The 16,833-nt window shown below is 39.5% G+C and overlaps 1 protein-coding gene across 4 annotated transcripts in view; it reads right to left on the reverse strand.

Annotated features, from left to right (window-relative positions):
* Positions 1-16,833, reverse strand: part of patl1 (PAT1 homolog 1, processing body mRNA decay factor) — a 75,052-nt gene that overhangs the window by 35,747 nt on the left and 22,472 nt on the right. For 3 of the 4 annotated variants that reach the window (XM_039767344.1, XM_039767342.1, XM_039767345.1), the window contains exons 5-7: positions 13,592-13,618; positions 9,575-9,778; positions 3,809-3,910 (exon numbers count right to left, since the gene is read on the reverse strand). In XM_039767344.1, the coding sequence (XP_039623278.1) occupies positions 3,809-3,910; positions 9,575-9,778; positions 13,592-13,618 (333 nt within the window). The remainder of the gene's footprint in view (positions 1-3,808; positions 3,911-9,574; positions 9,779-13,591; positions 13,619-16,833) is intronic. The other variant, XM_039767343.1, reaches the window with a different exon arrangement.

The following is a 16,833-nucleotide window of genomic DNA, read 5'->3' on the forward strand; positions in this document are numbered from 1 at the left end:
GCCTCGTTATTTAATAGCCACACCGTATACCTGCAATCCCAAACTGAATCTTTTTAAGCACCATTTACCTATTTTGAAATAAGAGTAAATAGAAAAACTGCTTCACAAATGAATCTCACAGCCTCCTGTGCAACCAGGACAACATGAAAGGTGTGCTGATCTCTTTGATCCTGTGACATAAAAGGTAGGCAGTGACATATGCACCACTTTTCCAATTCTGCCACACTAATACGTCTGCTCTGTCAGTACTTTTAACTTGACAAAAACAAAAAGACATTCTTAAGCAACTCTTTCTGTGTTGGACTTAAATAAGAGGCAATTAAAGACATAGAAGGAATCGGAAAACAAGCGCAGTGCTCTTCATGAGTAGACAGCACTGGCTCATATTATAAGGGTCTCACTTGTGGTTGTCTGGCTGCAAATCAAATGGTTAAATGAAGACCAAGGCAGCAAGTCCTACTATATGGGACTTCAACTCGGAGTATTGATTAGATCAGTCTTTCTATGAGAAGCATCATAATGGTTGTGGTTAAGTGTGAGGGAGGCAGAGAAAACTTTCAAAGCATGTGAACAGAGAATACTAAGAGTCAGGCTGGGAGCGCTACTGAAATATCTGAATTCAGTCATGGGTATCTTACAAAGCAAGAGGATACTCAAAAGAAAGTCAAAACCAAAAGTGAAAACCAAGTTGCTCATTAACATAAAAATTTCCTTTACTTGTGAGCAATCTCTTAACTTGAGGTTCATTCTCAAAGATGACCAGCATGATGTCCCCTAGGGGATATTCCATCAGCTGGAATCTCTGCATGTGTCACCGAAATCTCAGCCTAGATGTAGGAGCATCATCTTCAGCTCAACCTGGCAAAGTTGTACCTGCCCGCCTCAGCTCATTAACAGTAACACCCGCCAAGTCAATATGCAGCCTTGGAGTGGTGATTGATGGTCAGTGTGAAGGGTAACTGGTCATGTTCCAACAGTCTCACTTTTGAAGGTTCCTTCTGTACAACATCAGTAAGACCAGATCATATCTGACAGACTATGCAGAACAATGTCTGGTCCAGGCACTGGTCTCATCACATCTGGACTGCTGAAACTCACTTCTGGCTGGAGTACTGGCACTTGTCACCAAGCTGCTATGGTCAAACTCGGTCCTGGGGACCCCCTGTGGCTGCAGGTTTTTGTTCCAACCAGATTCCTAATCAGTGACAACATGCGATAACACGGAGCTTATTTAATTAGCCGTTTTTTTTTTCTCTCTCTTTTATTCGACATTCAGAAAAGCATAGCAGCATGATTTTTACATTTATAAGACATTTATAAATATTTCTGCATTTGCTAGAGATTTCTTTTCTTGATTTCATTATACTTTGCCCTTTCTCTTTGCAGTTTTTCCCCCTTCATTGTATCTTAATAATGACAACTTAAAACGAGCAGAGCAGACACGCTGGCAAACAACACTGAATAATCAAAGGCTTGCAACCCACTAATTAGTAAATAATGGATTAATTAAACAATTAGAACACCTGGAAAAGTAGAATAAAAATCAAGATGAAAATACTGTTAAAAAGAAAAAAAAATACATCATTCCTATATAACTGCTTGGTACATCTTGATATATTTTTTTTTAGCTAACTTAGTTTTCTAATTTCTATATTGTTCCCTAAACACAGAACTTGGGAAATAACACATCACTTAATTAGCCCAGGAGTTCAATTAAAAAAAGAAGCTGGTTGGAACAAAAACCTGCAGCGACAGGGAGTCCCCCAGGACCGACGCCGACAACCCCTGTGCTGTGGCGATTCAAAACACGGCGACACATCTTATGTGCTGATACAGGAAGCCTTGGCTGGATGAACACATTAAGCTCAGTGAGGTGGACTAGGAGTCCTAAAGCACACAAGTCCCCATAGATTTCAAAAGCACTTCCAGTAAATGCCCACTAGAGGGCGATATTAACATTAAAACCTGGCTAGTAATTAGGAAAGAGACAGGAGTTTTTAGTATCACAAAAATGGTCTGTCTCACTTAGAACACAAAAGGCAAAAATGAGTAGCCAGCAGGGCAATCCATGGCGAGTAATGTCTCAAAAAACACAATCCAAAGGCAAAGTCAAAAAAGAGAAAAAAAATAAAATCTGTATTCACAATAAGCACTGCAAAACACAAGAAAGTTCAAAACTCCCAGACACATTTGAAATGAACCACCAGGAACTGTGGGAGACCCTCTGGATTTATACGGCAGTTCCCGGTAGTGATTAGCAGATGGCCTCGCCTCCTGTGGCAGCGCCAAACAAAAACACGGAAAACATAACACAGGCTTAGACACAGATAAATAAAATGTAAAGAAACAAATGAAATAATAACACAATTAAAAACGTGCAAGAAAAATACAATTTAAATAAACAAAATCAAAAACAAATAATGCACATAATCATCAATAGTAGTATTAACATAAATAAAAGAATCAAAAACAGACATAAAACAAAAATTTGAACCCCAGTCAGTGGAGGAATCCTAACTAAAACATGACACTCAGAACCTTCAACTCTGACTCCTTGATGTACGGTACCACCAAGTCCAACTTCTTTATTTTTAATTAAACTAATATAAATGCTAAAAGTTAATTGAGATCACACAACATATAACATACAAGGCATTTCATCACTGCCAAGTACAGACTCTAAACATTTTGGATGAAAATGCTGCAAGTGTCTTTACGATGCTTTTGTAGGTGCAATTTTATCAGAACCGGTAAAACGACTTCATTTTGCATCAAATACTTTTTCACCATCATCGTCTACCACAAACTGACACGGTTATCGTTTCCACTCTCACACACGTGCGCATGGCAGGCAGCTAAAGGGCTTGAGTGAAGGCAGTTCTGAGGCATGCCGGGATGTGGCAGAGTGCACTGACTCTTTTTCTCCCTTTCCTGTAGACCATTCCCGGGAGACTCCACCTGGCTCTCTTGACGTCACTTCCGGGACCGAGCCAATGGAAGTAGACCTTACCAGCTCCGGCCCCTCTGACGTCACGTCCGGGCTCGATCCAATGAATGAAGAACATGTGCCCGATCCTTATGACCTCACTTCCTGTCTTCCCCTTTAAAAGCCTGCCGTTTTCCCTCAGTCTCGTTCTGGACTCAGTTGGATGCACATTAGTGCTGTGTATCTGATAAAAACGACTGTGCAGCCAGGATACCATATTATACGGGTGGCTGCCCCAAACCTTTATCTGTTTATGTCTCATTCTTGTGACACCACTATGTTGTGATTGTAAAGTGTTCAAAACGCTGACAACTTGGTTAAAACTCTTTTTACCACTGTGGACTTCCACATGGTATTTAAACTACCCTTAAAAAAGTAATATTTTGAAAACTGCAAAAAACAGAAATTAGTCTTCAATTTCAATTAAAATGTATCCAGTGTCCATGGATGTTTTCTATCAACAGCGGAATCAGTGAAGTCACAAACACACAAAGCTCAGAATGCTAAGTCGTTCAATAGACATGATGGCAATGTAAGTGGGAGACAGACAGACAGAGAGATGGAGGCTGGGAGCCTGCACTGATACAGCCGCACCCACCACACGACTAACTACCTCAGGATCCCAAATTAGGACCGAAGTGCAGTCATGCAATGGGTGACAGCTCAACCCCTCACTAGTTTTTTTAAACAGTAGCTGGAGTGCCAATGCTGCCACCTGAGTGTAGCTAAAGTCAAGACATTGACAACACCACTCTATGTAAGAATACATGAGACAGCTAGGCGGACTTCTACTCACAGTTTCATGTTTGAAATGTTTCTTACCGTAACGTTGAGCAGCTGGTTGGGGGACATTCGGTCATTGAAAGCACTGGGAAACTGTTGTGGCAGGGGAGCTCTGACATGTATAGGCGTTGGGCAAAGGATCTACAAAACAGAAGCATATTTAACAAGTCAGTAATTTAAAACAGTAAAGCCATAAGCTGCAAGTAATGCAAGTTGGATTTAGAGAGGATAAAGACTAGAACGTGTTTGTACCTGCGATTATTCAGACAAAAAGTCAGAGGCAAATTCTCAGCGTAGAAAACATTTGACAAAGATTCGTCAAAGTGAACTTTATAGTCATCAAAACCATCTACAAGTATACAGATAGACGAAATTGCGAAGCTCAGGGTCCACAGTGTAACAACATGAAGTGCAAATAATACATTAAAAATAGAATTTAAATTTAAAATTAAAACACAAACGAGACAAGACAAAGAAGTAGCAGCAATATTGACATGTGGTAAGCAATATGGACACTGATGCAATGTATGGTATTTACAATCTAGATACATAAATATGTAATATAATAAGTAAAAAATAGATATAGATTATACAGAAATGATCAGTGTATGACGATAGTTGTTTAAGACGTGTAAACAATGGCAGGTCAGAATGTTTCACAGCAGAAGGATATCAAGAGTGTCCAAATACTTAAAGGTCAGTATGAGATCTTCAGTTTGTGTGCTCTTCTGTTCAATTCAGTGCCGTGGTCAGAGGACAGGAGCAAAACAAATGGCTTATGAAGAAGCCTGCCCTGCTGTACAGCACTGCCTCCTGCTTTACACCCAATGCTGCCAGAATAGGCTCCAGCGTCCAAGAAACTACAGTTGGATTAGGATGGCTCTTATGCATATAAGCCAAATTTAGATGCATCATTCAGCTTACACAGTTGTCCAAAGTGAGTATAATACAATACAATTTATTTTTGTATATACCAAAAAAAAAAATCACAAAAGAAGTGCCGCAATCGGCTACAACAGGCCCTGCCTTTTGACAGCCTCCCATCCTTGACTCTCTAAGAAGAGAAGAAAAAAAACTCCCAAAAGGGGGAAAGAAGAAACCTTTTGAAGAAACCTTGGGAAAGGCAGTTCAAAGAGAGACCCCTTTGCACGTAGGTTGGGCGTGCAGTGGGTGTCAAAAGTAGGGGGTCAATACAATGCAATACACAGAACAGAACATGAGGAGGAGTAGTTGGGCTGCTTGCCATTTTGGATATTATACTTGGAAAATTATTGGTTATTATCAAAATAATAAATAAGCATAACGTAACAGTCATACCAGATTGAGTGGATTAGGTGGATCTAAGAATGTTATCTTACGATAATCATTTATTAGTATAATTAACACCCAAAAAGAGATCTTTAATAAATAAAATTCAACAAAACCTTCCTTATATTAATGACTTTCAACAATCAAAGCAGATGAAAGTTCACGTTGACTTAATACAGGACACTTCATTCACTTGCATTCTTCGTTACCACACTTTTTAGACACTGCTTTATTGTAAAATGGGGAATGACTGATAATTATCGGTCTTTACATTGAGAAAACCACAAGTACTTTGAGAGGGTGTTATCTTTCTGAAAAGTCTTAAATGTGAAGGTTTGAAATTTACTTTGGGCGAATCCAGTTCTCGTCTTTGATTTACCTTCCGTCCCTAAAATTCTGCACTTTCTAAGACCCGATTTTCCAGCTTAGAAAAAGAGCACAACTAAGGTGGGTTTCAAAAACTGTAAAATCTTGAAAAGCCAGTTCTTTCATTAGCGTCCAGTAGAATTGACTTGGTGACATTTTAGACTTAGGTGGTTAGAGTTGTTCACTCGCTCACAGCTCTACAGTTCATTCAAAAGAAAGTAGTTTAGATCCAAACCAAGACCTGGCCTGCCTCCATATAATGAAGAATGTTCAGTAGCTCGAAAATAAGTTGGATGAACTGTCACAACTCATGGCCAGCAGCAGAGAGTTCAGAAAATGTAGTATTTGGGTATTTCGGAGAATTGGCTTAGACGTATTTCAGATTCTAATTTAAAGCTTGAACAAGTCTCATCTGATACAATTCAACAGAGTGGAAAAGGAGAGAGGAGGGACTGGGAATCTATGGGAATGAGCAATGTTAAAAATGCACGCTCATTAAACCTGAAATGAAAATGTGTGATCCAGACATTGAAATACTTACTTAGGGAGAGAAGTTACATCATCCTGGTTAATGTCTATTAACTCAGCAACAGAAATGATTCACTCTTGTTACCAACAATCTAATGATGAAGCATTCCAACACTAGAATGCTGGTGACTTCAACCAGGAGAACTTTGTTCCTTCCAAACTTCTTTCAGCCGGTTTCTTTTGTGGACACAAGTTAGGCTCTATGCAAAATATGAATTAATGCCTTTAAATGTAAGCCTGTAGCACAACTGTGAAGGCCTGAACACATCTTACTGCAACCTACAGTACAAGCCTGTAATTGACAGTAGCTTATTATAGAAGACAGACGATCTTGTGTGTTTGCAGAGTTGTCTGTTTGGCATGCTTAAAATTCCATGCATAAATAGAATAACTGTTGGAAGAGGAGCCTTTAGCTATAGGAACACCCAAACTCTGGAACATACTACCCTACCGATTCGGGCATTTAAATTAAGGCTGAAGACTCGTTATTTTAGTGCTGCTTGAGCTGGTCATACTTCTTTCTTGTATCACTTAATCGTACTTACTGTTTTGATTGGCCAAGTGTCTCCAAGTTATCTTTTTTTTTGGTTCCATATTTCTTTAGTCTTGGAATTAGTGTGTTATCAGAAATGACAGGCCTCTTTTCAGATGTTTTGTCTTCAACAGAAATTGTCATCACTTACCTACATCTACAGTGAGATCACTTTAAGAATGCAGCTGGAATCTGGACTTTAGAATACATCCACAATACTGTAACATTTTTTTTTTTAAATGAAAACTCTCTTTGTAGCGTTTTTACATTGTTTAACGAAATGATCTCTGGCTGCACTAAAACAACCAAAAGCGTACATCATGTAGATGTTCCCCTACAATGGGCAGGTGTGCACCCCCAGAAACAGGGAGAAGAAGTGTCCTCCGCACTAGACATTCATTTGCACCGAGCGTTTACACACAGTGGACAACAAAAAATTATGGAAAAAAAAAAAACCAAACTATTTTGTTTGGACTGAATGAGGTGGAATTGTTATTCAGTGTAACACATCGAGTATAAGACGAGCAAAACATCTTAGAAAATGTAATGAGCAGGATACAGACAGAGAAGGGCGACGTAATAAGCACAATCCAATCAGAGCACAATTAATGCAATCAAAACTCTTCACGTTCACCCATTATCGTTGCAATGACGAGTCAGGGTTCTCCGAAATCGACGGCTCTTTTCAAAAGTCTCCGTTTTTCAAGATTTAAAAAAAATGCCAGAGTAGTGTGGACGAAAGACGAAAATGCAGGCTAACGTTCATTTTTTAAACGGAAGTGTAGTTGTGTGGAAGTAGCTTTAGAAAACAACCTTTTTAAGTAGAAACTCAACGAATGCAAATTCAACTTACACAAATTCAGCTTTACACAAACAGACACAATATAAAAATAAAACGAAAGGGAAAAGAATGCAAAAACTGAAACGACAGACCACACAGGGTGAAGTGTTTTCTTCTTATATTGTGCAAGGAAAGCCTCTTGTCCTGCTGAGCTATCTTAGTCACGCTGGCATGACCGTCTCCTATATTATAGCAATTTCAGACAGCAGCGCCAGGGTATGCTTGATGACCCCCCACAGCACAAAAAAAGAATCCCAGTCTTTAAATAAATTATTGTCTGTGGCAAGAAAGATGCACGCCAGTGTTGATCTCATCCTCTCACACTCAAAGGTGCAAACTGGCTTGCACGGAAGAGCAAAACATACGCTAGCCGTCTCATGTACAGCAGGACGCAACGAAGAAAGCTGTACACCTCGGTATACTCTCATACTGCTGTGAGAGAACAATAGTTAAGCATTTTGGTCTGCAGTGTATACTGCAATATATAAGCATTTGTTTTAAAAATGTCATGAAGAGAACTACTGAAATGATAAAGTAAATAAAAGAGAAGAATGTACTAGGAGAATGATTACTGTAATACACAAATTGGATTAAGAGATCAGCAGATGTCCGGTAAACAACAAGGCTGGACAGTTGTCATACACACAGAGATTTCAAGGGTGACAGGTAAACCAAAGAGATATGAGAAGAACAAAAGTGTAGAAGAACAGACTTTTAAATTAATAAGTTATTTAGGTGTGTAAGCCAACAAACCAATCAGAGTGAATGTCAGGATTAATGCAACACTGTTATGTAAATTTAGTTGTTTATAAATATAGACCGCTGCTCGTATTCTTTAGACCATTTGCTTCCAACCGCTACCTAGGGCACTGTCCCTTAGAAGATTATTATACAGGATGCTCCCACTTCAGAATTTGCTGAAAAGATAATTAAAGACGCAATGGACAAGCTTCCTCCTGTCTGGTTCCTTGGTTTGATTAACTATTTAAACACTTAAAGATAGATCATTCATCCCCCCACACTATGCAACTCTTCAATTCCACCCGGGTGGGGGATAAATGTTAACATTATACAATGTTATTGTCTGCTATGCCTGCCTCGCACTCTCCACCTTGCATATTTTTTTTTTTTTTAACTTGTACTGCATTGTTATCACTCTTTAATATTGTTTTTTTATCAGTATGCTGCTGCTGGAGTATGTGAATTTCCCCTTGGGGATTAATAAAGTATCTATCTACCTAATATTTCTTTTAATATACATTCCCAAACTTTATTTCTTCCATGCGGTCACATCCAACCTGGCATGCGGTGGACAAACAAGGGAGTTGTCCGCCTGTTGTACTTTCTGTTTCACCCCACTTTGCAAGATGATGTTTGAGAGAATAAAACACAAACTTCCCAGCCAATGAGACACATACATAAGGCTAGACAGATCAATTGTATCTTCTCATGTCCAGATGTCAACTGCCTAAATGACATTTCTGTAAAACAGTTCACCATTTTAAATGTGGCTATACTGGACTGAAGCCAAGGTGTTGCGCCTGTGTCAGCTTTAGCCTCCTGCAAATCTAAAAATTAATGTGTCTGAACACGGGACATTGTATTTGAAGCTACTGGTGCACATTTATATGTGAAGTGACTGGTGTATATACATGATGCATATATTAACTGGGAAAAATGATATCATGTTTGCTATTTGAGGGAAAACATAAGGGGCTTTCTACTGACATTTCACTATAAGCAAATTTCCACAACACACAAGCTTAGGAACATAATCCTTGTGTAAGATGAATCTACTTTAAACACAGCAGTTCTTTGTAAATACTGCAAGATGTTTCAAAATTATATTTATGCTGTATGTCTTTTAATCATATTATCATTTGTAATTATTCTATAGTATAGTGGACTGTCAAGTACCCTAAGTTGAATAAAGAGAAAATGAAATTCTTTTTTGACTTAATAAATATAGTTTATTTACACATCCACACATCCAACGAGTTAACATGGCACTAGCCAAGAAGTCATTAAATAATGTCCGTCAGTAATGCTTAATTAATTTTAGTGCAGTTGGAATGTAACCAACTCAAAGTGTACTGAAAGAACAAACAAGAAAAAAAAATGTAATCTTGAGGCTTACACATATTCATCTGTATACACTTGAGCTGATCCTGCTTAAAACTTTCTTTCTAATTCTATTTCATCAAATTCTCATTACACAGTGACAGATTACCTGCTGGTGTTGGCCGAGGTTGTGTCCAAGTGGCTGTTTAGGAGGAGTGCCAATAGGTATTGCTCTAACTGGTGGACTGCCAATGATAGGAGAGGATGATCGTGGAGGTGGCGCTCGTTCAGACAGGTCTCGCCCCTCCTCCTGTCCCAATGCTGATCTCTTTGGAAGGCCAACCTCTTTAATTATGGACATAAGTGGACTGTCCTGAAAGCAGATGAATGGAAATAATACACACAGCTTTCAGAATCAAGGGAAAGTACTTAGTAACAGAAAAAATAAAACTTGGTCAAGGTTTTGTAAAAGTTGGACAAGTTATATGAAATCAAAATACACAGCAGAAGTGTGACAGAACGTAACAACAGTGTATTATAATTATAGCAACACATACACACATATATTCAGCTTATGATCAACAAGACAAAATGGCGACAAATACTCCGACAAGCACAAAAAAAAAAATTCTCTGACATGGTGCTGGTCGTCAAATGCCATTCGCTCCACTTTGGACAAGATCAAGTACAGTCATCTCTCAGTTTATTGCGAGAGGAGCAGAAACATGCTGGTTACACGAAAAGCTTGCAGCATTTCAAGACAGGAGTGCGGATTCTATTCAGTGCAATCAGGACCTGCATACTTGACATACTATGGGCTATAAGCTAGTGAATCCACAGGAAAAGTGACCTTTGAAGAGTAGTAATCTGAGGGCTTCCGCGACTTGAAAGTAACCTCTGTACTTAAAATAGAAACTTGGTAGATCCTACATCTTACACAAATTCTGATTCAAAGAATTTCAAGCACATTAGTGATACTCCAGTTAACCAGCTATCAATCTAAATCATATGATTTTTCACTCCAAATCTTTACAGTAACTTAGTCGCACTGCTCCTGTATGCAATGCTTTATGGCACTTGAAGTGCACGTGCCGTTTTGCTGCTGAAACTTCCTGTTACCAGAAAGCAGCCAGGAGGGCTCAAGGAAAGGGCACAAATATCAGATTTTACATTAAAGAACGTGGAGTGAGGAGGAATCATCCTGTGCATGGAGAGGAACGGAAGATGTCCATTAAACGGAGTCTGCAACAGTAATTAAAAGAGAAGCAGCTTTAATGAGTTCGGACCTTTTCATTATGTCCTTCAATGAAAACCATCACCCCTTGACTGTGTGTGGACAGTGAGGTTGTGTTTACTTCAGCAGCTCATGCTTTGAATTAGAGAACAAAAAAATGAATCTGCCCTCACTGCTTAGTAAACAACAGACTTGTTAGCTTAAGGGCCGATTTATACTTCACGCTCAGAATGCGTACGCGCCCGCATCATGGCTGCCATGCGTTCCCAGCGTTCATTTCACACGTTCTCTGAGCAGGTCCGCAGAAATTAACGCGACGCGTGCGCAAGTTGCAGTACCAGCAAAAAGTCGGGGGGCGCAGTGTACTAAAAGTCGGAATGTGACGTCAGTGTCTCTGTTTACTACGGCGCATATTCCCGATCGTAACGACACGATACATTTTAAAAGTCTCACATACCATCTTTTGTGCCGTCTATTTTTTATTTTTTTACTTTACCTGCTGTCAGGTCAAAGAAGCTCGTAGCGATTAAAAACTGGGATGACGCTTACGATGGTCTGCTTTAATAATAAAGTAAACTTACGAAGTTAAAGTGGATATTTCGAGATTAAAGCCGAAATTTCCAGTTTAATCACAAAATACACGTTTTCATCGTGTGTTTTATTTTTTTTCTCAGTGGTTCAAATGCAGCGCTATACATTATGTTGCCGATGCAAAAAAAAAAAATAGCATAAAAGATGGTATGTGAGACTTTTAAAATGTATCGTGTCATTACGATCGGGAATATGCGACACTTGACTATAAAAGCACCACGAATGCATCTGTATGTCAGCATTTTGTTTCACCACATCGAACCATTCATCAAACATCAAAGTGCACACATTCATCCCGTAGGATCTGCAAAGAGGCTTTCTGTCACATGTAGATAGTTCGCGAACGTAATGACACGATACATTTTAAAAGTCTCACATACCATATTTTGTGTCGTCTTTTTTATTTTTTTATTTTTGCAATTTAACAGCAGCAACATAATGTATAGAGTTATATTTGAGCCACTGAGAAAAAAATAAAGGACACGGTGAAAACATGTATTTTGTGATTAAAGTGAAAATTTCGGCTTTAATCTCAAAATGTCCACTTTAACCTCGTAGTTTACTTTATCATTAAAGCAGACCGTCGTAAGCGTCTTCCCAGTTTTTAATCGCTACGAGCTTCTTGGACCTGAGAGCAGCAGAGAGCAGCAATAGACCACCACACAGAACAAATTAAATGTATGATATTCCAACTCTCTGCACATTTAGAATCTTTAGATTTATACTTTATATTACTTTCATGATGAAATGCATTAGTGTGTATGTTACATTTTACATATAATTTCGTTTAAATAATGAATACTGTTAATTACATGGGGGTATCACGGTAGTGGAGCGATAGCACTGCTGTCTCGCAGGGGGTTATGTTGCTGGTATTTCCTGCTTGTATTCCACACTGTGCTCCGGTTTCTTTCCAAAGATATGCAGATTTTGGGATTTGGTGCCGCTAAAATGACGCTAGTGTATGTGTGTGGTTGTATTCACCTTGCGATGAGCTGAGGCCTCGTCAACGGACTGTTTCTCACTCAGGCCCAATGCTTCCTGGAATGGACACATCCCTGGATTGATGGATTTAATCAATAAACATCCTTTTCAGAGATATTGCGGTAAGGTGTCATCCATTCATCCATTTTCTAACCCGCTGAATCCCAGCCAACACAGGGCACAAGGCAGGAACCAATCCTGGGCAGGGTGCCAACCCACTGCAGGACACACACAAACACAAACACACCCACACACACTAGGGCCAATTTAGAATCGCCAATCCACCTAACCTGCATGTCTTTGGATTGTGGGAGGAAACCGGAGTGCCCGGAGGAAACCCACGCAGACACGGGAGAACATGCAAACTCCACGCAGGGAGGACCCGGGAAGCGAACCCGGGTCTCCTAACTGCGAGGCAGCAGCGCTACCACTGCGCCACCCTAAGATGTCATCAGAATTTAATAGGTGTTCTAGGCAATTCACAACACAGAGAAGCCGAACATGTTCTCACCGTGATAATATCTCGCGCTGCCACCTGGTGGATTCCTCCAGATTTATGTAAAGTACGCGCATAAGTATGAACATGCTTGCATAGCAGGAGCGTCCGCTGCAGCATGCGTTGCGTGAAGTATAACTCTAGCCTAAGAGTCAAATTCCCTGGATTTGATTGATTACTCCCAAGCACAATGTGATGTTCATAACATGTGAGTCTATGTGTGTGCCTAGTGGGGCAGTGAGGTGTGGGGGAACTTTTAAGCTTCGATATCCAGGGGCCCAAGAGAGACTTAATCCAGTCTTGACTAAAGGAGGGCTCCACCCAAAAATTATATATTTTTAAAATTATTTAACATTTAATTTCTCTACAAAGATATGAGATTAAAACCTTTTCTTAGCTATCACTACAAACTATAGGGGTAAGTAACATTAAATATATAGATCATTTCTAGGTGAAGTATTCCTTTAAACAATCTAATAAACGACAAAAGGCTTTACACATCTGATTATGAAGGAGCTTAGAGGAAAAAGAAAAGTGAAATGATAAAACAAATTCAGAATCAATCAATTCTAGTAACACACTATCGGTGATCAGTATTGGCTTTTAAAAAAATAAATAAACTTAATCAGAGCATCCATAACACAAACAGGTGTCCTTAACATCACAGATGACAAGTGTGATGTCTTTTACAGACCAAGTGAAAAACCAAGACATTCTAATGGAAGACCACTATATAATTTGAAGTCTTTTCAAAGTTTCTATTCAGATACACACATTCCTCCTCTTACTATTCACACATAGGCATTCTAAATGGCTGCACAACGATTGCCATTTAAACACAAGGAGTGAAACTATATGACCGTTACTTTTGTAAATCCTACCTGTTTAGCAGCCAATGTAGAGTGTGCCTGAGAAAAAGGAGGTTAAATAAAACATTACCTGAGTGCCTGATAACAGGTGACTAACATTTGCCTACACCACAGTCATTATTAAATTATATGCAAACAACACAGGAACCGTGAAAGAGTCTTTTCAGTCTGCCTGAATACAACAAATAAACTGTGGCACCAAAAAGCCTACAGATTTTTCACAACAACACAGCTTAAGTAAACTACTGATATCTTAACAAGAAAGAGTCCCATAGCTGTACTTACACTACGTACAGTGGATAAATAAAGTATTCACATTCTGCACATTTTATTATGTTGCAGATTTAACTTTAAAATGTATGATAAATTTGCCATTTGCGCCCATCACTCTACACTCGATAACCCATAATGATAAAGATTTGCAGATTTATTAAAAACCAAAAATTGAAATCTCTCAGTTCATGTTAAGTATTCAGTCCCTTAAAATTCAAAACTTTGTAGAATCCCCTTTCTAAGCAAATTTCAGCTTCCACTCTTCTCGGTAAGTCCCTACAAGCTCTACACACCTGGATGTGGGCAGTTGACCCCATTGTTCCTCCCACGCTAGTTAGATTGGATGGGTATCGTCTGTAAACTGCCATCTTCAGGTCTTTGCACACAAGTTCTTCAGACTTTAAGTACAAGTCGTACCACTGCCACATAAACAAAAGTAATATATTTTTCTGCTGTCAATCGTGATTTGTGTGGATAGTATTTATACACTGAGATTGACAGCAGTGCCACAGAGATGGGACATCCGTTTTTGTTTTTGTTTTTATGTTTTCTGGGAGCAATTTGCATAAAAATGTGCGGTTTGAAAAGTAGAAAGAAACAGCCAAGACGACGACAGGAAAAATCGACCGAAGCAGATCAGTATCTACCTCGGCCATGAGAAGAGGCCCTGGAACATCTAAAGACCCGACGGTTAGGTAGAAGTTAGTGATTCTCTTTTGATTTGTGAATTGGCCGTTCTGTTATTTCCCACAGACTCGGGTGAGCTTCACGAAGACCTTATTGTTCTTTATCATGATGCAGACTGTATAGTTTTTAACAGTTAAGACTTTCACTGCTTGGGGTCGACATCTAATTATACTCTTTGTTTCACCTGCAGGCAACAGGAGCTGGAACTCTGGATTTGCATGTGAGCTTTGGAAGCAGAACTGGGGGACTGATATTCTTACTGTATGTTTTATTTATACATATATATACGCATACACACACTAGACATTAAGCCTGCTAGAACAGTAGTGCATAAACATTAGTAGGAACAGTCTATATTAAATGGAAAGGGACCTTGACCTTATTCTGTTTCTTGTCTTAATTTTTTTTTTTTTTCCAAAAATATTTTGCAAGAAGCCTAAAGTAAAATAATAATAAAAATAAAATAGAAACGTATATGACAAAGCAGTAGGTACTTGTATAATTAATATTGCCTTAGTGTAAACCTTTGTAGCAATCTGTAAAACACAATATCTGAAGAAGATATTTAGGTAAAATTTTCTATTTTTCTACCTCATGAAATTTTTCGATACAATTTCATTATAGACAACATTTCTTGTAAATATTCTGTCTGAGTTTGGCAACAGTTTGCTTTTTTCAGGACCATCTACAACCTTGACAGCAACATCTGGAAAACTTCTAACTCTTGATAATGCAACATTGCTTATATAGGATTTGATTGTCTGTGTCTTTTGTCCTACTTGACATGTCCTTTTTTTTGGGTGGCATGTTGACAGTAGATACGTCCGTGATATTTTCTCTTACAGTAATACTGGCTTGTATGTGGCTGTAATATGCATCACTGTATTGAGCGACTTTAAATTTTCTCTGACAGTAATACTGGCTTTGATGTCCGTAATATGACTTTAATTTTCTGTCACAACAGTGGGCAATCAGCTGAGTAACTGATGTAATGTGTGGCGTGTAGCTGATAATCGTGCCCGTGGCATCTCCCCAGCAAGTACTGTTTAGTTCCCCAGCAAGTATTTTAATCCGTGGTGGCGTGCAGCTGATTATTTTATGTGTGGCGTCTCCCCAGCAATGGATTTTATGTGCGACTACCCAATCAGCACTCTCCCCAGCAATGGTGTCCTTTATTTCTTATCATGCACGGCCGTGGCAAGGCCATTCACGGTGTGTCACGGTGTGTCCAGCTTCCAGTGTGTGTGCTTTATTTGCTTATCGTGCGTGGCAGCGGCTAGGCCATTGACCGTGTGCCCAGCTTTGAGTGTGTGTGCGCGTCGCACGTTGCCGTGCGCATGGGTGGGGTGTGGTGCGATGTTCGCCGCGAACCCGCGCATGCGCACTTTACCAGAAGACACACACACACGGGACACCTGGACACACACAGGGGTTTTATTAAAGAGGATATATATATATATATATCTATATGAATGAAAGAAATTGTTTTTGTTCTTTTCTTTGATATATTTCTCAGTGTTTATGGATATTGATCACTTGCCATATTTTTTCTCTCTCGTACTGTAAATGCTCAGTCATCAGGTTTCAACTGAACATTTTAAAAAGGTGTGCAAGGTGGTGCGCTGCAGGGTGCAATACTGGCCTATCCTTTTTATCATTTTCCTTAAAGTGGAACAGGTTAGTGGTAATGATCGGCCCATTTCAGCATGGCAGGCAGATCTGTTACAACGTCACTCAAGAGACTTGTTCTGAACCTTCTCTAGCATTGTCTTAGCTACTGTATATGCTTTTAGTCATTGAACCACCAGCCCATTCTGAGATGCTGTGCACCCAGCAGCTGGTTTCCTTCAAGGGCCTTTCTCTATTTTGGCCTTCCCTCAATTCTGACCAATCTCCCTGTCCCTGCACCCCCATGGCATGATGCTACAACCACCATGTTCCACTGTAGGGAAGGATGGTATAAGGCAGGTGATGAGCAGTGCCTTGTCCTTACCAGACATAGTGTTTGGTATTCTGCCCCCAGATTTCCATTCTTGTCTGATAAGACCAGAGGATCATTTTCCTTATGCTCTTAGAGTCCTCTAAATGCTAAATGTCAGACTCCAAGGGAGAGTTAGCCACTGATCCTAAATGCCCAACTGATGAGATGGTTGTCTTTCCAAAAGGTCCTTTCACCTCAGAAGAGGACTTGACCAAGGCCCTTCTTGCCCAGTTCCTCAGTTTGGCCAATCAGACAACCCTGGAAAAAGTCTAGGTAGATCCAGACTTCCTCCATTTCACAAGTATTGAGTCCA

The sequence above is a fragment of the Polypterus senegalus genome, chromosome 10 (genome assembly GCF_016835505.1).
Source record: "Polypterus senegalus isolate Bchr_013 chromosome 10, ASM1683550v1, whole genome shotgun sequence".
NCBI classification, from domain to species: domain Eukaryota; kingdom Metazoa; phylum Chordata; class Cladistia; order Polypteriformes; family Polypteridae; genus Polypterus; species Polypterus senegalus.